Consider the following 23,164-nt stretch of genomic DNA (forward strand, 5'->3'; position numbering starts at 1 on the left):
AATTTTATTATTTATAATTTTTTTAAAATAAAATAAATTGAAATTCACTTCAAAATCGTTTGGAAATTGATTAGGAAAAAAAAATTTTGTCTTTTTCAAAATTTTGGAAAAAAAACAATTTTTGAAAAATTTTTTTTTTTTGAGAAAGAAATGATAATTGGTCCAGTTTCGTCGATATTTTGGCTAAATTAGTGCTTTGGGTCTACAACCTTCTCTTCACCGAATTAGGTGTAATCTATGTGGTCGATGAGCTGGATTACGAACAGAAGAAACAATACGAATTGACAGTACGAGCAACTGACAGTGTTTCCGGTGTTTTTGCTGAGGTTCTTGTCAGTATTTTGGTTCAAGATGTCAATGACTGTCCACCTGAATTCAGCCAGGATTCATACAATATTTCCGTCTCAGAAGCAGCACCATTTGGCACATCAGTACTTAAAGTTACATCAAGAGATAATGATACAGGTAAAAATTAATTATTTCCCAATATTTATATTTTTTTTTCATTTTATATTTCATATTAATTTTTTTCCTACTATTTTTGTTCCTATTATTAAATAAATAAATATTAATTAACAATAAAATATTTAAAATTATAAAAAAATATTTTAATATTATTATTTAAAGGCTCACCATAGGAAAAAAATGTTTGCAAAGTTTGACGGGAACCCGAAAAACTTATTCCTTACACTTTAAAGATAGAAAATTTCCAAAAACTTCCAGGAGAATATTCGATTTTTCAAAGATATTGAACCTAGTGCGCGAATTTTAAAAAAATTGCTAATTCGACGCATAACACTAAAGAGAATTATATTTATTACAATAAACCTTTAAAATTCTCCTTCTTTAACTATTACGAAACATTTCATAACTTTTCATCATTATTTGGAGGTTAGGTTTGTAAAATAACAAACGGAGTTTGACGCAAACCTAAAAATCTTATTCTTTAGAGCCTAAAGATACAAAAATCACAAAAACTTCCAGAAGAATATTCTTTCTTTCCGAAATATCGAACCTGGTACACGGATTAAATAATTTTGCTAATTTGATGCAAAACGCTATAGAAATTCCTGTTTATTACAATAAATCATAAAAAAAATCCTCTTTTAATCCATAAAAAAGTTCTTTTTTATTTAATTCTTAACTAATTCGAAGTATTTCGTAATTTCCTACTGTAATATTAGAAAATAACGAACGGAGTTTGACGCGAACCCTACAATCGTGTTTCTTAGAGTACAAAGATACAAAATCCACAAAAACTCCCAGAAGAATATTCGATTTTTCAAAGATATTGAACCTAGTGCACAAATTTGAAAAAAGTTACTAATTCGACGCAAAACACTATAGAGATTCCTATTTATTACAATAAACCATAAAAATTCTCCTTCTTTAACTATGACGAAGTATTTCATTAATTTTCATTGTTATTTAGAGGTTAAGTTCGAAAAATAGCAAACGGAGTTTGACGCGAACCCTATAATCGTGTTCCTTGGACTCTAAAGATACAAAATCCACAAAAACTTCCAGGAGAATAAAGGATTTTTCAGAGATATTGAACCTAGTGCATTTTTTTAAAAAAAGTTGTTAAATCGACGCATAACCTTATAGAGAATCCTAATTTTTGCAATAAATCAAAATAATTCCTTTTTTGTTCCATTAACGAAGTATTTCATAACTTTTCATCGTTATTTAGGTTAGGTTAGGTTAGGTTAGGTTAGGTTAGGTTAGGTTAGGTTAGGTTAGGTTAGGTTAAACCTTAAAAATTCCCCTTCTTTAATTATTACGAAGTATTTAGTAACTTTTCATCATTATTTGGAGGTTAGGTTCGAAAAATAACAAACGGAGTTTGACGCGAATCCCAAAATCTTATTCCTCATATTCTAGAGATACAAAAATCACAAAAACTTCCAGAAGAATATTCTTTGTTTCCCAAATATTAAACCTAGTGTACGCTACCAAAAAATTACGATTTTTTTTATGTAGAACTTTGTATTTTTCTCTTTTTCAATCCAATTAAATGGAATTAATTTTTTTTTATTAACTTTTTTTTTCTTCCACAGGAATAAATCAAAAAGTTCGCTACGCAATTCAAAACGACACAAACAACAGTAAAGATCTATTTCACATTGATCCCGACGAGGGAATTGTATTTTTAAAACGAAGTCTCGATCATGAAACTCACGACTCACATCATTTCACTGTGATTGCAATTGATCGTGGTGTTCCTTCACTATCAAGTACATCACACGTTTGGGTAACAGTTATCGATATGAATGACAATCCACCAAAATTTGAGCAACCATCTTATTCATGTTTTTTATCCGAACACGCTGAACGTGGTCAATTTGTCATTGTTGTAACAGCAAGTGATCCCGATTTTATTGATGATAAATTAATTTACACAATTGTCGGTGGCAATGATCAACAAACCTATAATATTGATCCATATTCAGGTATAATAACATTGATAAATATGCAAAATTTTGGCGATAATAAATTACAACTTTTAAATGTTTCTGTAACGGATGGTGTTTATACAAGTTTTGCTAGGGTTAAAATTGAAATTTTACCTGCTAATCGTTATAATCCCAAATTTCCAAATCCAATTGTTGAGGTGACAGTTTTGGAGAATCAATTACCGGGAAGACTTGTTACACAAGTGATAGCAAGTGATGAGGATTTTGGTGAATATGGTGAAATTTCTTATTCAATACCATCGGAAATGATGAGAGATATTTTTGATATTAATAAACAAACTGGTGAAATTGTAACGAGAAAAAAATTAGATCGTGAATATCGAAAATTATATGAGATTAATATTATGGCAATGGACGGTGGTGGAAGATCTGGTTTTGTAATGGTGAGAGTAAAAGTCGGTGATGAAAATGATAATTCACCTGTATTTCTACTAGGCGAATATAAGGCAACAATTGCCGGGAATTTGAGTTTAAATACAATTTTCCTGAAGGTGAAAGCAATTGACGCTGATGAAGGTGACGCAGCAAGGATTGAATATTCAATATACGAACCACAAGATTCAAAAGCAAAGGGATTATTTGGCATTAATTCAGAATTGGGAGCATTATTTTTAATTAAAAATGCCACCGTTTGGGAGAATCAACTTTTTCAAATTTTCATACGCGCTGAAGATAGAGGACTAAAAACCTATCATGCCGATGTGCCGTTAAATATTTACATCACTGGTCCTGAGGATGTGCCACCACTTTTTGAGAGAATGAATGAGAAATTTTTCTATTCGGAGGCATCGATTGTTGGAACAGTGATAACAAAATTAAAAACCGTTACAAATAGTAGTGTTCGTTATAGAATTGTTCCTGGATTGGAGGAATCGAATTTATTTGATATCGATCAAAATGGACAAATTACATTGATAAAAGCATTGGATCGTGAAATTAGAGATCATCATTTAATTGGAATTTTAGCTGAGACTGATTCAAGTCCACCGTTGACTGCATTGGCGGAAATTTCACTTCAAGTTTTAGATGAAAATGATCATGCACCGAAATTTGAGAGTAATCCATATGTTTTGAATTTGGCGGAAAATATTGAGGAGGGTACAACGATATTGAAAATTGTTGCACATGATAAGGATCTTGGTAGTAATGGAGAAGTGAGATATTCATTTGGTACTGATATTGGTGAATTGGCGAATATTTTTACCATTGATGCATACACTGGATGGATTTCGACATTGGTTCAATTGGATAAGGAGAAACAGGCGGAATATAAATTTCAAGTATGTGGGAAAATTTTTAAGCGCGTGATTTAAAAATCTCTTTAAATTTTTATTTTAAAAAATTTTATTTATTTTTTAGCTATGAATTTTTATTTTTCGAATTAATATTTTGAGAAAATTTCATTATTAAACAAATTTTTTACTTAACAGAATTCTTATATATACGAATTTTTAAAATGCCGAATTTTTATTTGTCCGAAATCGCAAATGACCGAACAAACAATAGATTTTGGCGCGATTTTAAAAATTCTCCAATCAAAAGTTGTCAAGAAAATTGTGATTGGAGAATTTTTAAAATCGCGCCGAAATCTATTGTTTGTTCGGTCATTTGCGATTTTGGACAAATAAAAATTCGGCGTTTTAAGAATTCGGTGCCTAAAAATTCTGTTAATTAAAAATTCTTAAAAAAAAAAAAAAAAAACTCTAACAAATGTTATTTGTCTAAAAAATAATTATATCAAATAAAATTGTTGAAAATAAAAATTGAAAATGAAAACTAATGATTTTTTTTATTTTTAAAGAAGTAATATACGAAAAAAAATTATTTTTTAAAAATTAATTTTTTGATGAATTCTACAAGTGGAGGGCAAAAAAAAACCAATTGTATTATTTAAAATAAAATTAATATTTTTTTTCGGAAATAATTTAATTTAAAAATTCAAAAATTGTTATTTTTTAAACTCAGAAATATTCAAAAATTATTTATTTCGAAAATAAATTTTATACTATATTAAACACTAAATAAATATAAAAAAAATACAATTAAAATATTTATGAAATAAATTCTAAATATTTCATAAATAAATCAATAATTTTAAAAATCAAGAAAACATATTTCGTTATTCAGAAATATTTAAAAATTATTATTTTTTAATAAAAAATTTTGTTGTAGTTCATCACAAAAAAAAAAAAATAATAATAATTAAAACATTTAGAAAAAAATTTAAAAAAATTCAAAGTAAATTAATTTTAAAATACAAAAAAAAAACATTTTTTTATCTGAAAATATTTAAAAATAAAATTGTTTGCTAAATTGTTCTAGCCTAGTTCAAAAAAAGAACTATTAAAACATTTTACGAAAAATTAGAATTTTTTAATTCTATTTTAAATTTTCATTTTAAGGCAGACTAGGGCAATTTAGCACAATTTTTTTTTTTTTTTTTGAACAATAATAATTTTTGAATATTTTCGGATAAAAAATTATTTTTTTGAATTTAAAAATTAATTTTTTGAAAAATTTTTAATTTATATTAAATGTTTTCTTTCTTTTTTGTGATCGACTGGCAAAATTCAGCACAAAATTTGTATTTGGAAAATAGTAATTTGTGAATATTTTTGAAATAAAAAATCGTTTTTTGATTTAAAATTTTGAATTATTTTGAATTTTTTTTTTTCTTCAAGTCTTCATCACAATTATTTATTTTTTATTACATAGGAAAGGCATTTTTGAGCTTAAAAAATATATATATATTTCTTTTAAATTTTGGTCCTAATTATTATTTAAAAAAAAAAAAAAAAATTCGTATCAGCACAAAATTAATATACAAATCGGCACGAAAATTGTTTTTGTAAAATAATTTAATTTTTCAATATTTTTGTATTAAAAAATCGTTTTTTGAATTTAAAAATTCGAATTATTTTGAATAATTTATTATTAAAGTAAAATACTGAGAATTTTTTTTTCTTCTGGTCTTGCTTCTGATATTTTTAAGATTAAAAATGTTTTTTTTGTCCTAATTAATTTTTTTTCCTAATTTTTTCAAAAAAAAAAAAAAAAAAAACAATTTTCTGTTTAAATTAGTAGAAAAATTATTTTTTTGAAAAAATAAAAAAGCATTTCTAACTACTTGAATTTAAGATTTGTGAGTGAATGTGGAAAAAACGAGATTTAAAAAAAAATAGAAGATAAATTTAAATAATTAATTTCTTCTTCAGGTTGTTGCAACTGATAATGGAAATCCAAAACATTTTGCACGAACTTCAGTGCATATTAAATTGAAGGATTACAATGACAATGCACCAGTATTTGTCGACGATCCTTATGAAGCTTCAGTTAAGGAAAATGCTCTTCCAGGAACAGTTCTTGTTAAATTGATGACAGCCGATAAAGACGTTGATATGAATACTTCAGTTGATTTCTACATTACGGCTGGAGATTCTCGATCACAGTTTCAGGTTTGTAAAGAAATTTCCAAAAATTAATATTTACTATTATTTTTAATTTTGAAAATAAATTTTCAAAACGCATCAATAAGCAGTAAAATTAATTTTTTAAAATTATTATTTAATTATTAATTATTATTTTTACAGAATAGTAATTTAAAAGAATCTTCATTCTTTCATTCAAAAAAATTGGAAATTTTAATTGAAAAAAATTTAGAATTTTCATTTTATAAAATTTCCAATTTTTTTTTCCATTTATCAATGTTGCAGAATTTCAATTTAGACAAAAATTAATTTAATTTTAAATTAAAGAAGTAAGACAAATTTAATTTGATGGAATTTCAATTTGTGCGAAGCGTACAAAAAAATGAGATTTCTAGTTATTGTAAAAAGTTGGAAAATTATAAATTATAAGAATTTTTTTCTTTTTTCCTCTGTAGGTTCGTTCAACCGGTGAAGTATTTGTGGCAAAATCCCTGGACAGAGAAACAACGGACAGATATGAATTGTCAATTGTTGGAACAGATGGGAAATTTGTGTTTGAAACAAAAGTGACTGTTGAAATTTTGGATGTTAATGATAATCCACCATATTGTCTTCACTATAGATATAGAGAAATTTTATCCGAGGGTTCACATCCAGGCACTTATGTTCTAACTGTTTTGGCAACTGATTATGACGATGAGGAAAATGCAAAATTACGTTTCTATCTCACTGGTGATAATAAAGAGAAATTTTCATTGGATAAAGACACTGGTGTTTTGAAAACTGTTGGACAATTGGATAGGGAAACACAGGCGAAATATTCACTCACTGCACATGTACAGGTGAGTTTTGTTTGTAATAATTTTGGGATTAAAGAATTTTTATTTTTACTTGTGTTTAAAAAAAAAAAATATTCAAATAACTTTAATTTTTTCAAATTTTTAAGTCAATCTATTGATAAACATCTAAATAGGAGTCGATTATGTAATTTTAAATTCACTTACAATTTCAATTTGTTTAATTTCCAATTGTAAATTTAATTTCAAAATCATTTTTATTTTTTATTTCTCTACTTTTCAATTTTGAATTTTATTTCAGTTAAAATTTCACTTTTAATTGTTGCTTTCGTGGTTTTTCTGGGAAAAATAAATAAATTTTAATTTTAAATTTACTTTCAATTCCAATTACAATTTCTATAATTTTTAATTCACATCCATTTAAAATTTCACTTTCAATTGTTACTCTAATGGTTTTCTTGGGAAAAATAAAGAAATTCTAATTCTACTTTCAATTTCTCTAATTTTCAATTTTAAGTTTACATTCAATTGCTTCTCTAATAATAATTTCAACTTCAAAATCACTTTTAATTCCAATAACAATTCCTATAATTTTCAATTTTAAATTCTCATTCAATTTCATTTTTAAATATAATTTCACAAATTTTCAATTTTAAGTACATTTTCAACTTCAATTAAACTTCAAATTTCAATCACTTTTAATTTGTAGTTAATTTTAAAATTTAATTTCTCTATTTTTATTTCCAATAATTATGAAAAATTAGTGAAATCGAAAGAGAAAGTGAAATTATAAGTCAAATTAAAATTGAACATCAAAGAAACTGAAATTGAAAGTGAATTTGAAATTGAATTTACAATTTCAAATTATAAAAATTAAAATTAAAAGTTAAATAAAAATTAAAATTTATAGAAATTAAAATGGAAACAAATATTCAAAGTTAATTGAAAATTAAAAATTGATGAAATTGAAATCAAATTTGAAACTTTAAGTGAATTTTAAATTATAAATTAAACAAATTAAAATTGAAACAAAAATTGAAAGTTAATTTAAAATTAAAATTTGATGAAATTGAAATTAAGTTTGAAATTTTAAGTGAATTTTAAATTTTAAATTAAAGAAATTAAAATTGAAACAAAAATTGAAAGTTAATTGAAAATTAAAAATTGATGAAATTGAAATTAAATTTGAAATTTTTGAGTGAATTTTAAATTAAAGAAATTAAAATTGAAAGTGGATGTGAATTTGAAAGTAAAATGGAAGCTGAATTTAAAATTTAAAATTGTAGTAATTGAAAGTTAACTTAAAAATTTAAATTTAATTTTAAATTGAAAATTAGAGAAATTTAATTTAAAATTAAAAATTACTTTTTTAATTGAAAATTTGCTTAAATTTAAATTAAATGTGAAATTGTAAGTGAAATTAAAATAAATATTTAAAGTGAATTTGAAAGTAAATTTTAAATTTTAAATTGAAGAAATTAAAAATGAAATAAAATTAAAAATTATGGAAATTGAAAGTGGAAGTGAATTTGAAAGTAAAATTGATTGTGAATTAAAAAATTAAAATTGGAGAAATTAAAATTAAAAATTATTGAAATTGAAAGTAAAATTAGAATTGAAATTAGTAAATTTAATATTGAATTTGAAATTGAAAATTAGTGAAATTGATATTCAAGTTAAATTTAAAAATTGATGAAATTGAAATACAAAGTGTAATTGAATTTCAAATTCAAAGTGAACTTAAAATTAAAAATTAGTGAAACTAAAAATGAACTTTGAATTGAAATTTAGTAAATTTGATATTGAATTTGAAATTACATAATTGACCACCAAAAAAATACAAAACCAAAGGAGTTTTTTTTTCCTACTTTATGTAATCTTCACTTGAATTTTTCTTTTTAAAAATAAATAAAATTGTATTTTTTTTTTTCGTTACAGGATCGTGACAAACCGACCTGGGAATGTTCGTCACAATTGGAAATTCTTGTTTCCGATTTAAATGACAATGCACCAAAATTCATGATGCAATCCTACAGTACAACATTACCCGAGGATGTTGAAGTTGGTACACTAGTGACAAAAGTTCACGCCACTGACGATGACATTGGAATTAATCGTAAGATTCGCTATGAATTCATTGACTCGGCTAATAATCATTTTCGAATTGCCACCGACAGTGGAATTATAACACTTGCAAAACCATTGGATCGTGAGACAAAGGCAATGTACAATGTTACTATTCAAGCAATGGATCAAGGAACACCACAATTAATAAGCGTCGCTTCGCTTGTTGTTAATGTTCAGGATATTAATGACAATCCACCGGAATTCACATCGAAATTTTATTTTGCACGCGTACCAGAAATTGATGCAATTGGCACTGAAGTGTCGCGCGTACTTGCCACATCAAAAGATACTGGTGTCAATGCTGATGTTTATTATTCAATTATTGGTGGGAATGAGCATAAAAAATTTCAAATTAATGCACAAACAGGAGTTATTGCAATTGCTGAACAATTGGATTATGAGAGGGCGAGGGATTATTTTTTGACAATTCAAGCAGTTGACGGAGGGATTCCACCGTTGAGTAATCATGCCACGGTGAATATTACCGTACTTGATAGTAATGATAATCCGCCAATTTTTAGTGAAGTTTCGTATAGAGCAGCGGTGAGAGAGAATTCGGCTGTTGGCGAAAAAGTGACGCAGGTAAATTTTTTTTTTCTTTTAAATTCATTAACAGAATTAATTATTAATTTAGAAATAAAATTAATTTCTTTTAAATTTATTAAATTATATAATATCATAAAATTTTTATTTCTATATTTTTAATATTTATTTATTTATTTATTTATTTATATTTATTTACTTTTTTACTTTTATTATTATACTTTACTTTTTTATTTATTTTTATATTTAAATTGAAAATCTAAAAAAACCAAATTTTTATAGTTTTCATCGTCAATTTTTTTTATATTTTTTTATTTATTTATTTATTTATTCTTATATTTATATTTATTATATATTCTTATATTTATTATTTCATCGAAAAAAAATCGAAAATTTCATTCTGACCAATTAGAACAATTGAAAAAATTTAATTTTTTCATAAATAAAATTTTGTAAATAAATTTTGAAAAAAAAATTATAAAACAGATAAAAATTATTTTTCTTCAATTTTCAATAATAAAATATGATTCTAATTTCAAAAAAAAAGGTAACAAAAAATAAACAAAATGTAAATTTTGATTAATTGAAATTTTACTGGTAATTCTTTTAAAATTCAACTTCTTCCAGAATTATTAATATTTTTTATCGACAGTTTTTTTTCATTTTCTCAAAAAGTATTTCTAAAATTGTCAAAAATTTATATATTTTTTTAAATTTTTATAATGTAAAACATTTTTTGATTTTAAATTAAAAAAAAAAAGAAAAAATTTGTTGCCTAATAACAAAAAACAAAAAAATTTTAATAGTCCTTTCTTAAAAATCGATCAATAAAAATAATTAAATTTGAAAATAATCAAATTTAAAAAAAAATTTTGGAATTATTTAGGAAATATTTAGGATATAATTTGAAAATAAATTGATAAATTAAAAAAGAAACATCCATTATGTTTCAAAATTTGAAAAAATAATAAAAATTTTTTGATGTTTAATTTATAATTATTAATATTGAAAATAAAATAGAAAAAAATACGAAGCTAAAGTCCACAATGCAAAAAAAATTACTTTTTAAAATGGAAAATAATAAAATTTGTTGTCAAAAATTTTTTTTAAATAATTTTTTAATTAATAAACATTGCAAGAAATTCATAGAATTAGAATTTTCCATTAAACAAATAAATGCAATAGATAAATTTGCTAACGAATTTTTTCATTATTAAAATATTATTTAATATTTATTTATTAATTATTATTAAAATTAATTATAAAATTAAATATTAATTATTACAATAAATATTTAGTTTGTTTTCTAATTTAAAAAAAAAATTAATTATTATTAAAATTAATTATAAAATTAAATATTAATTAATACAATAATTATTTAATTTGTTTTCTAATTGGAAAAAAAAATTTAGATGTTTTCAATAAATTATTGAAATGTATTTAAAAAAAAGAGAGTGAAAATTAATTTTAAAAAAATAATTTTTAATTCCAGGTTTATGCAAATGATTTGGATAGCGAAGAAAATGGTATAGTTTCATATTTCATAGAAAGGGGCGATAAATTAAAACAATTTACTATTGATGAAAAAACTGGAGTAATATCAGTGGCAGCTCCTCTTGATCGTGAAACGGTAAGTTTCGAAAACCAATATATGAGGCATTTTACGTGAGATTTACATTCAAAAAAAAATTTTTTTACTCAAATATATATTTTTTTAAATTCTTTATGAAAAATAAGAAAATACGTATTTTTTTATTTCTTCATTTGATAAAAATTATGGAAGTTATGATTTTTTTTAAATGTAACATAAGTTAGAAGCCGAATTTTGAGAAAAGTCACTTTTTTAGACTTAATTTTAATTTGTTTAATTGCTTCCTTTTTAGTTAGTTTTTTTTTACTAAATATTTAAAAAATTGAAGAAAATTCAAACAAATTTTATGTATAATATTATTTTTTATCTGTTATTTGGAGAGAGAGAAAGACGCACTTTAAAAGTTTTCGGCTTCTAACGGCGTTAAATTAAAAAAAAAATCATAATAATAACTTTCACAATATTTATTTAATAAAGAAATAAAAAAATACGTAATTTTTTTATTTTTCATAACAATTTCGAAAAAAAAATATTCCAGTTAAGAAACAAAAATATTTTTATTGAAAATCTCACGTAGTAGGAGTAAATTTTTTAAAATTAAATTTAATCGATTATACTAACCATATCAAAAACATTAATGAAAAATACGTTACAATTAAAAAAGTTAGGTTAAATGTTAGTAACACTTTGACAAAAAATTCGGTTAAGTTAATTCTTAATTTTGAAAAAGTTGTTATATATGTAGTTGAAAAAATTATTCATTCAAAAAAGTTAGGTTAAGTTGATTTTTAAAAAGTTAAAAAAAATTTCGAAAAAGTTGTTATGCGGAAAAATTTGTTAAAATTAAAAAAGATAGGTTAAGTTTATTTTGAAAAAGTTGTATTATAGTTGGAAAAATCCGTTAAAATTGAAAAAGAAGTGAGGTTAAGTTGAGTTTAAAAAAGTTTTTGTTGGTTAGAAAATAGATAACGCATAATAGGAACCTTAACCGGAATCGTAACCGCAAGCGCAACCGGAATAATGAGTTAGAGAAGGACAAACAATATGTCTATTCTTTTCTAACTCATTCTTCTGGTTGCGTTTCAGATTCCAATTTCGGTTACGTTTCTATTCTGCTCAGGTCTTAAGATAAGTTTTATCGGTCAGCAGGTAAAGTAGGTAAAGTAGTTTTGATGATAAAGTAGATTTTATAGTTATCGATTTTCTGATTGATTAATTAATTAATTTTGATAAATTTATTCATATGTGGTTAGTATTTTTAACTCTAAAATGTAATTATACATTTTGACAATTATTTGATTACAGATATCAAATTACATTCTTGAGGTGCATGCCCGTGATTCAGGTCTACCAACATTAACAAGTTTTGTAATGGTAAATATCGAAATACTCGATGCAAATGATAATCCACCACAATTTTCACAAGCAAATTATACAACAATTATTCAAGAAAACAAACCAATTGGACATGTTGTTCTTCAATTTATGGTAACCGATCAGGATATATCGCCAAATTCTGATCCCTATACTTTTGATTTTCGCTCTGGCAATGAGGGTAATTCATTTCGTCTTGAGCAAGATGGCTCATTGCGTACAGCGACAAAATTCAATAATCGCATTAAGGACAAATATATTCTTCATATACGCGTTTTTGATAATGGAAGTCCACCACTTTATTCTGATGCCTATGTGGTTGTGAAAATAATTGAAGAATCACAATATCCACCAATTGTCACGCCACTTGAAATTGTTATTAATTCTTATTTGGATGAATATCCAGGTGGTGTTATCGGTAGAGTTCATGCCTCGGATAAAGATCAATATGATACACTTTTGTATAGTTTAGCGCCATCGTCACCTAATCCAAATATAGATTTATTTCAAATTGATAAATTGGACGGTACACTTGTTGCATTACCACGTTTAGATGTGGGAGAATACAGATTAAATGTCACAGTAACGGATAGTAAATTCCTTTCGTATACAATTGTAAAGGTGAGCGTTGAATTGATAAATGAAAAAATGTTGATAAATTCGGTGATAATACGCTTTCGTGAAGTGAGTCCAGAGGATTTTGTTTTGAGTCATCGTAAAGGATTTTTGAGAACTGTTCGCAATGCATTGAATTGTCGTTTAAAGGATGTGGTAATAATTAGTGTACAATCGTCAACTGATGAGGCGAATTTAATAAAATCCCGAGCTTTACGTAATTCGACGAGATTTAAACGACAGATACATAATGATCTTGATCTTCTATTTGCGGTACGTAAGACAAATGGATTTTACAGTTCGGAAGTGGTGAGAGAGGCATTGAATCAACATGTTGAGGAATTGGAGGAATCGACAAAATTGGTTGTGGAGGAAATTGTACGTTTTAAATGTACGAAGGGTTACTGTTTATATGGCGATTGTGAGGATAGTATTGTATTGGATCCAATGCAAATTGCAGCGATATCAACGGATGTGACAAGTTTTGTATCACCAAAGCACAGGCATAAAATGGATTGCAATTGTAAGGAGGGCTATGCGGGAAGTCATTGTGAAGTTGTTGTTAATGAATGTGCAAGGGATCCTTGTCCAATTTTTAAGATTTGCATACCTGATTCATCAATACAGGGGTATTCGTGTCAGTGTCCGGAGGGATTTGCGGGGCAGAGTTGTGAAATTAATATCTCAAAATGTCACGATGATTCGTGTTATATTGCGAGAAATCCGATTTCATTTAGTGGAAAGAGTTACGCTAGATATAAAATTGATAAGACTATTGTTAGGGAAACGATTGAGGATCGTTTGCAATTGTCGTTGAGAATAAGAACAGTGCAGATGACGGGAAGTTTGATGTACGCAGCCGGTAAGGTGGATTATAATATTTTGGAAATTGCCAACGGAGTGGTGCAATATCGTTTTGATTTGGGTAGCGGTGAGGGATTGGTGAGAGTTAGTAGTACTTACGTTAGCGATGGACAATGGCATGAGATACAATTGGAGAGGGAGAGAAATAGCGCTAAAGTTGTGGTGGATGGAAAATATTTTGCTCACGGTGCAGCACCGGGAAATAACGAGATTTTGAATTTACAATCTGATGATTTGTATCTTGGCGCCGAAGTTAGGCAGCATCCATCAATTTTGGGTTTTGAGGATGTACAAAGGGGATTTATTGGCTGTATGGATGATATGAGAATTGCAAAAATATCAATACCACTTCACATGAGTGGTGCCAGTAGTGTTGCGGTACTGAAAAGATTTGCCAATGTGGAATTTAGTTGTGACGCCGGAATAATACTAACTCCACCTGGAATTTGCGGATCGCAGCCTTGTCAAAATGGAGGCACTTGTAAGGAAACTGGAAACGAGAATTACGAATGCGAATGTCATGGAAGATTTACTGGAATTGCTTGCGAAATTGATACCGATCCTTGTGCATCATCACCATGTTTGTATGGAGGAAGATGCCGTTTGGTACCAGAAGGTGGAGATTTCATTTGCGAATGCGTTGGACCCAGTTTAAGTGGTAAACGCTGTGAATTTGGAAGATATTGCAGTCCAAATCCCTGTATTCATGGCGGTGTTTGCGAGGAGGGAAACAATGGACCAATTTGTAAATGCCAGGGTTTTAGAGGCGAACGTTGTGAAAATGATATTAATGAATGTGAAAGTAATCCTTGTTCAAATGGCGGGACTTGTATCAATGAATTGGGAAGTTATCGTTGTATATGTCCTGCCGATATGACGGGAAATAATTGTGGAAATCCAGCGTTTACATCGATAATTTCAAAGAGTCTTCATATATCTGGGGAGCATTTGATGTGGATTGGAATAGCATTGGGAGCGAATATTATTTTAATTATTATATTTGTCACTTGCCGAAAGGTAAGAAGCAAGAGGAATCGTGCGAGGGCAAATCATATCAATAATGAAACGAGGAAACAAATTGTACTCAATTCAGCGAGGAGCAATGAACACGAATTTAAGCGGAGCTCTAAATTGAGTAATTTGGAAGTGATACAGGTAATTATTTTTATAATAGTGAGACGCATGTCTTCTATCTAGCAGTTTTTTTGTTAATTTCGCTGCTGATACAAAAAATGGAGAGTGTGAGTGTGTTTTTATTTTTTTTTTTGCAGAGAGAACCTCCCCAATGTCCCCCTAGACCCGCTTCCTATACTCCTAGCTCGAATAATGAGCCGGTCGCGTATAGTAATACAGCGGCAGTGGCTTTAAATAATTTGGATACGCTACGAAGTTATGGAAGCGCTGGCGATGAATTGGAAATAATTCCACCTGATTATCTACGTAATTTGAATCGTCGTACTCCTGTACCTCCTCCATCGTTAGGTCATTCAATTCCAGTGGGTGGAAATTCTGCCGGTAGTGACAATGATAGTCTACATAAATCCTCATGGCAGGAACAAATGCAACTAGCTTCATTCATCTCCGATGCTGCTAAAATTAAGAATGGTAAGTTCGACCATATTCCCTTTTCCCCGAAAAAAAAAATTCCAAATCTTATAAAAAAAAAAAAATATCTACACTCAAAGCGTAGCTTCTTACTTTTTTATTTTCGCTTGCGGCATGTAGCTCATCTTCTATTTTATATGAAAAAAAAATATCAATTAAAAAATGATTTCATGGAAAAATTAATTCCTTTCATTTGGATTTAATTATTTATATTTTTGAAAATGAAACATTTTTTGAAATTGATGTATGTTTTTTGAAATGGCAATACTAATTAACAAGAGCGTGTCGTGTATGTACTAACAGACCTGAGACGAGCGAGCCCAGTGGTATCAGAGCTGACCACTGGAGGACTTCTACTAAATTCTACCCGGCAGATACCACACGGAGGTGGTACATCTGTAACATCTCTCTCGGTTATCGAGGATGATCCTCGCATTGTTGGCGGTAAGTTAATATCGGTGGCGTCAGAAAAAAAAATTGTATTCTAACCTCAAAATCTTCTTTATTCTGAAAAACTAGAGTATGTTTTTTTTCTTTTTTTGAAAATAAAGTAACATTTTTGTTTAAATTCACTTCTAAAATTTACAAATTAAACATTTTTATCAAATTTTATCAAAGGGGGTAAAAAATATAGATATTTGAATTTTCCAAGTGGGAGATGAAAAATATATTTATTACGCCATTTTTGCTTTATTTTCTCAATAAGCTTATTTTGCCTGTTTTATAACTATTGAGAAGCTTGAGACTGAGAGCTTTAAATTGCTTTTGCGATTTAAAAATATAATTTTATTTTTTATTACAGTTTAGTAATTTTTTTTTATATATTTTTAGGCTATCACTGGGACTGTTCAGACTGGGTCAGACCAAATCAGAACCCATTACCAAATATCACAGAAGTTCCTGGAAGTGAAGTTCCAGACTCATCCAGTTTCCACAGTAACGAAAGCAACGAGTCAAACACACATCAATTGCCGTCAAGTGAGTTTTTGAAAATTATTTTTCATTTTAACGTTTGGTAAAGTCGAAATAAAAAATTATCAAAAAAAAAATATATATTTTCAGTGCACGGTCCAATAGACACAACGCGCGATATTGAAACATTAAACGAGGATCAAGAATCTGAATACGTTGGCGATTCAGAATGTGGTACGGATTTTTCCGAGCATTTTTGTCCTGAATCACAACGTTTAAATCCCCTTGATAGTGGCGGTGAAGGTGAATATAAATACAAAGATTCGGAGAGTTATTTACGACATCCAAATTCATATTTGCCACATTACAATATACATACGGACACGGAAAATGAGGCACATCATCCACTCAACGGACGATTGGATGGCGGTTGCCTTGAGTCAGATGACGAGGACGAAGACGACGTAGTGCCTTATGGTTTTCCCAGCACGCGACGCAATCGATGTCACAATAATAAAGGTGACGATGTCGACGATATTGGCTCAGTCATCACAACACTCGAGGAGAGAAATTCACTTCTTGGCGGTGCAACAAGCAATAGTGATCTCTCAACAAATCTCTGTGAGATTGATGACTCCGAGTATGAAATTCCTGAGCACAAGAATAATAAAAATGGCCGAGCCTGGCTCACTGGTAGCGTTACACAAACATCTGTGTGACGTTTTATTAATCATCGTTGTGCTCTCGAGCAAAGACTGTTTTAATATATAAATATATATATATATATATATATATATATATATATATATATATATATTGATGAAAAAAAAAATTATAAATATATATATATATATATGCAATTTTGTACATATAGTTAATAATATTATAATTAATTATTATAAATTTATCTTTTAAGGCAAAATCTCGTGTACAGGCAGCTAGCTAGAGTTACGATGCGATTTTCAATTATGGACATTTGTTCAGGATTCAATAATTTTTATTATTAAATATTCCATTTGTGCCATCGTACAGTGATTGGAAAATTGCAATTTAATGTTGGGGAAAAAAAATTTTTGCTCTAAAGAATCGAAAAAATTGTTAATAATGTATGGAATTATTTTTTTTTTATCAATTTTTTTATGTGAGACTAATTCAAAAATATTTTTCCCGAAATCTTGATGAAAAATGAGAAAATATGTATTTTTTTATTTCTTTATTTGATAGAAATTGTGGAAGTTATGATTTTTTTAAATTTCACGTAAGACAAAGGCCGAATCACTTTTTAGGGTTAATTTTAATTTTTTTACATGCTTCCGTTGTAATTATTTTTTTTTTCACCACATAACCCAAAAACAAATAGAAGAAAATTGGAACTTATTTTACACAGAATATTATTTTTTATTTGTTACTTAGAGAGAGAAAAATGCACTTCAAAAATATTCGGCTTCTAACGACGTTAAATATAAAAAAAAATCACAACTTTCATAATTTTTATCAAATAAAAAATTTTTAAAATACGTATTTTCTTATTTTTCATAAAGATTTGGAGAAAAAATATTCGAGTAAAAAAAAAACAATTTAAAAAACTGTTTCATTGCGCAAATGTAAATAAATTAATTTTAAAGACTTTTAAACCATTAAAATTTGCATTTTAATAAAAATGAAAATTTTCTAACAGATAAAAATTAATAATAATTGAATTTTTCAAAATTTACAATTTACATTTTTTAGAAATAATTAATTTTCAAGAAAATAAATAAAAATTTTTTAATTTTTTATAAAATTTAATTGATAAATTTTTTTTTAATTTCAAATTGAATAATTTAGAAAATTTATAATTAGTATTTTTTTATATTAATTGGATTTTACGAAAAAAGTTTATTAAAATTATTAAAAATCATTGATTTGACAAAGAATTTTAGATAAAAATTTGCTGAATAATTAAATTTTGAAAGATTTATGTATAATTAAAATTTTTTAAATTAATTGAATTTTAAAATATTTGAAATTGGAATTTTTTATAAATTATTAATTTGCTGATTTTTTTTTTCACAAAATTCGGACAATAATTAAATTTTAGAGAAAATTCTAAATAAATTTTTTTGTTTCTTATTTTTTACTTTTATTTTTATATATTTTTTATATTTTCAAAAAATTAAAGTTTCTAAAAAATTTAAATTATAATTTTAAAGTTTAATTTTTATTGATTTATTTGATTTTGCCAAAGATTTTTAGACAATTTTTGAAAATTATTTTACAAAAATACAAAATAGACAAAAAAAAAATTCTATAATTGTCGGAAAAAATTGACTTTTTTTCTAACATTAAATTGAATTTTTTAATTTGTAAATCATTGTACATCAACAGTAAAAAAAAAAAAAATGACTGATTTTCCCTTATATTCTAACAAATTTTTATTTGTACTTTTTATTTTTGAATATTCCTCAAGAAATTTTGAATCCTGGACAAAATCTAATTATAATGAAAATTTAAAAAAAAATCAAGTACTTAATCGCTTCGTGATTTAGAAATAAACAGAAAAAAATTACGTTATTCTTAAAAAAAAAAGAAATTTCACACGAAGCGATGAGTAAATTATAGTCACTATGCGTGGACCATTTTTATTCGTCCAATTATTATTATTATTATTAATAATAATATTATTATTATTGTCTCCTGTAATTATTTCCTTTATACCAATTAATTATTTGTCAGTAATTAGCATTGACAATATTTTTTTTTTTTATTAATTTATTAAAATTAAGGATGAATTCGAAGAATCGCATCGATAGACCAATGACTATTATTTAGTGGTGTGTATAATAATAATAATAATAATAATTTTTTAATTGTAATAATCAATTCGAAAAATGCGAGTAAATAGGGTGCATTCAATATTTTTTTTGAGTGACACGCCAAACCGAATTTATTTTTCATCATATATAATAATAATAATAATAAAAAACGTCAACTGAACTACCTAAAAAAAAAGTTGTCGGAGGCGATATAAATGCACAAGTTCAATAGATAAAAAAAAATGAAGAAGAAGAAAGATGATAAAATATTTTTACTGTGATGATAATAATGTTTATATGACGATTGTTATAATACCACAATCTTTGTATTGTGAAAAATAGAGATCAACTGGGTTTTCTAAAAAAAAAAAATTAATAAATAATCACGGAGCAAAGTCTAAGTGCCATTGGGAAGATTCCAAAATTTGAAAAATTCAATTTTGAAATTAAATGAAGAAAAAATCTTAATTTTTTCGCAATGTGAAAAAAAATTGGAATCTTCTTGGTGTCTTCGTTAAAGTGGTGGAATATCATTTTTTTTTTTTTTTTTATTTCGATATACCGTCACTATTGTAGTATATTTGAAGCAACTTTCATTAAAATAATTTTTTTTCCATTTTTTAAGGGAGGGAAAAATTTATTTAAACTGAAATAGATTTTTTTTTAATTTAAAAAATTTTTTTTGTATTACATTTTACACTTTATTATAGGCAAAAAAATTATTTAATACAAAAAAAAATATTTAATGCAAAAAAAAAAATTTTACTTAAAGTTGCTACAAATTATAAAAAAAAAAATGTCTAACTCTAGAGAATATTTCTTAAAAATATGAACTTTTCTCAATACTTTTTATAATTCTCTTTTTTTTCATGCGCAAAAACTACTTTATAATAAGCTTTATTAAGACGACTTTTTCATATTCGATTTTAACGCTATTAAGTTATATAGTTCTTCCTTTATTTATTTATTATTATTAATCACTGGTGCTGCCATTTTCAATGTCTCCATAGAAAAAAAAAAACAAAAAATTAATTAACATTCCTGAAAAGTTTTTTTTAAAAAATCGATTTCAGTTTCGAAAAATTCTCAATTTTTCCGAAACAATTGAGAAGACTGAGAATTTCGAGATTACAACCTCGAAACTGCCAATTTTTTATATTAATATCTGTATGAAAATATTTTTACTGCCATATAAATTTTTTTTTTTATTATTTTCTTTTTACGATTTTTTATTTTCATTTTTTTTTACTTTTATTATTTTTATTTATTATTATTATCATTTTTTACTTTAAAAAAAAGTAGTTTTACTTTTTAAAAAATTCATTTTTTATTAATTTTATTTTTTTTACTTTTTTATTATTTTCATTTTTTTTTTCTTTCAATAAAATAAATTTGCTTCCATAAAAAATTTTTTGTAAAAAAAAAATTTCTATTTGTATTAGAAGGAGAATTTTTATATTTATATAAATATATATTTAAATAATCGCGCTCTATTTATTTATATAGAATCTTCTTTTGACTATTACGTTATTAATTAATTTCGTAAGTAGCAGCTTTTTTTCAAATGGGTCATAGGTGTACGCGCTTCCTTCCTTTCTGTATAACCGTTAATACTTTTTACTCTTATAGTCGTCAAAATATTTTTTTTAATAATAGAAAAGTTGACTGTTTTTTTTTAAACGCGTGTACGAATTTTCCTAAACAGGGTGAATCTTGCTTTATTTTTTTTTTTTTTTAGAAAAAAAAGAGAGAAAGTCCTTTACTGTGAAAAGGGCGATAATTGTTTTATTTTTTTTAATTGCATCTGCAGTGAAAATTTTCCCTCTTTTTTATAATTGTACTTAGCGAAATATGTATTTTCAAAAAAAATGCAATTTTTTCGAAACTTTGTGAATTGTAGAAAAAAAACAATTGTTTTAACCAAAAATTAGTAAAATATTTTTTTTTTTTGAGCTTAGAAAACTACTTTACCGACATTTTTTTCGAAAAATAATTTTTGGCAAATTTTAAAAGTTAAAAAACTAGTGGCACGTAGTTTTTAATTATCTTTTTACAATTTCCAAAGTTTCGAAGGAAAAAAATTTATTTTATTTATACAAAAAACGATGAGAAATAAATTATTAAATTTTTTTCGAGATATTTAAAAAGTGCCATAAATTTTGTTCTTCTCGGCTCATTATATTATCAACTGCAGTTGCATTTGCCTCGATGTTGCAAATTTTTTTCATTGCTTATTTATTGCAAGAGAGACTTGCAAAAAAAAAATATAGCAATGCGCTCGGGGACACAATTAATTATAGATAATTTATTCTCTTGTATATTTAGAAAATGTTAAGATAAAGAAAAAAAAACATTGTACATACTTAATGAATTTTTGTGAATGAAGAAAAAAAAATTGAGTCGAAATTACTCAAGGAATTTGTATTTTAATATTGCGTATAGGCTTTAATTTTTTTATATATATCTATAAAAAAAATATATATATATATTGTCTTTTCTTGCGTCCGATGATTGTTCTTATTAGTAGTCTATAAATATGTCAGTAAAAATGATGAAAATTGAATGAATCAATGAGGAATTGACGTGCAATTTTAAGTAAAGAAAAAAATTTTTTTTTTTCGTGACGTGTATGTCTTTGTGAATATTGTCGTTAATTGTATATTTATTATTATACTAATTTTTTTTTCACAAACTTGTTCAGGCCTACGGAATATTATAATCTCAATAGTTTTTTTTTTTAGAATTATTTCTATGACGCAATGTTCTTGTTCATTGCTTTGTAAAAAAAAAGAAAAAAAAAAAAGAAAACAATTTTTATTGAACAGAAAACGATCATTTGATATAAAAAAATTGAAATTGAAAATCAAAAAAAAAAAGAATTTTTGGACTTAGACACACCTCTGCTAAAATATAGAATACATATCGCGCAGTAAAATTCTGTCGGAGAGAGAAATGTAAATTGTAAGGCTATAAATAATTTGTACAAGAACACACACTTGTAATAAAGAAACAATACAAATCTTGCCTAAAAATTTTTCGTCTAAATTTATTTGCACCTAAATTTAAAGAACTAAATTTTACACCGTTTTTAATGAATTTTATTTTTTTTCCCTAGTGTTTTAAACTTTTTCCCCGACTTTTCCATAGTAAATAAAATTCCCCGACTTTTCCAGGTTTCCAGAAATCGTAGCAACTCTGCATAAACAAAATTTTTTAAATATTAAAAAATTTTTTTTTCCTGGCAAAAATTTGCAAAAATTTTTTTTTCAGTCATGTCTCAAATTTTTTTCAAAATTCGATAAATTGTAGTGATAGTGGTGCTAAATAAGTGTACAAATTTTGAATTTGAAAATTTTAATATTTTTCGAGATATTTACAATAACAAATTTGAGCAATATTTTTTTTTAAATTTACTTATAACTTTTTTCCCTACTAAAAATAGAGAGAAATGTAAATGTTTTTTACGCGGAAAATCTTAAACTTTTAGAAAAAAATTATTTAAAAAAAAAAATATTAATTTTTAAACAATTTGTTTAAAAAATAAAATTTGTTTATAACTTTTAAACATGTTCTCCCTCATATAGAAGCGCGAAAAAAATCATGAATATTATTTGAGATGGCATTATTTTTTGTTTTCGAGATATTAATTAATTAACTAACAAAAGTTAATACAAAAAAAAAAAAATGAAATATTTTACGAAAAAATAAAATTAGAGTAATTTTAAAAACACCATTAGAATGCTTATTAAAATCCGCATCGAACGAGCCCTATATGAACTATTTCTAATAAACGGGTGTTAAATTAATAATTAATAATAAAAATTATTTAAATAATTAATAACATTTGAAAAAATGAAAATAAATCGTCAATTCTTTTTTTATTTGGAAGATCATCTAATTCTGTGTTAAATAAAACCAGTGTAAATAACATTTTTAACAAATTTAAATTATTAACAGATGATGCCTTTGAAAAAAGTGGGGCATTCTATTTTAAAATTATACCCCTAATAAACAATTGACAATATAAGACAATTTT

The 23,164-nt window shown here is 25.7% G+C and overlaps 1 protein-coding gene across 1 annotated transcript in view; it reads left to right on the forward strand.

The window, feature by feature from the left end:
- Positions 1-17,712, forward strand: part of LOC127279324 (fat-like cadherin-related tumor suppressor homolog) — a 60,063-nt gene extending 42,351 nt beyond the window's left edge. Inside the window, exons 14-24 of the mRNA XM_051301617.1 lie at positions 229-465; positions 2,061-3,757; positions 5,693-5,932; positions 6,361-6,747; positions 8,641-9,411; positions 10,865-11,002; positions 12,269-14,971; positions 15,088-15,421; positions 15,725-15,865; positions 16,253-16,399; positions 16,484-17,712. Coding sequence (XP_051157574.1) covers positions 229-465; positions 2,061-3,757; positions 5,693-5,932; positions 6,361-6,747; positions 8,641-9,411; positions 10,865-11,002; positions 12,269-14,971; positions 15,088-15,421; positions 15,725-15,865; positions 16,253-16,399; positions 16,484-17,052 — 7,364 coding nt within the window. The 3' untranslated portion in view covers positions 17,053-17,712. The remainder of the gene's footprint in view (positions 1-228; positions 466-2,060; positions 3,758-5,692; positions 5,933-6,360; positions 6,748-8,640; positions 9,412-10,864; positions 11,003-12,268; positions 14,972-15,087; positions 15,422-15,724; positions 15,866-16,252; positions 16,400-16,483) is intronic.
- The last annotated feature ends 5,452 nt before the right edge of the window (positions 17,713-23,164 follow it).

Source organism: Leptopilina boulardi, unplaced genomic scaffold (genome assembly GCF_019393585.1).
Source record: "Leptopilina boulardi isolate dan_hultmark-lab unplaced genomic scaffold, ZJU_Lbou_2.1 LbouV2_215, whole genome shotgun sequence".
NCBI lineage: Eukaryota > Metazoa > Arthropoda > Insecta > Hymenoptera > Figitidae > Leptopilina > Leptopilina boulardi.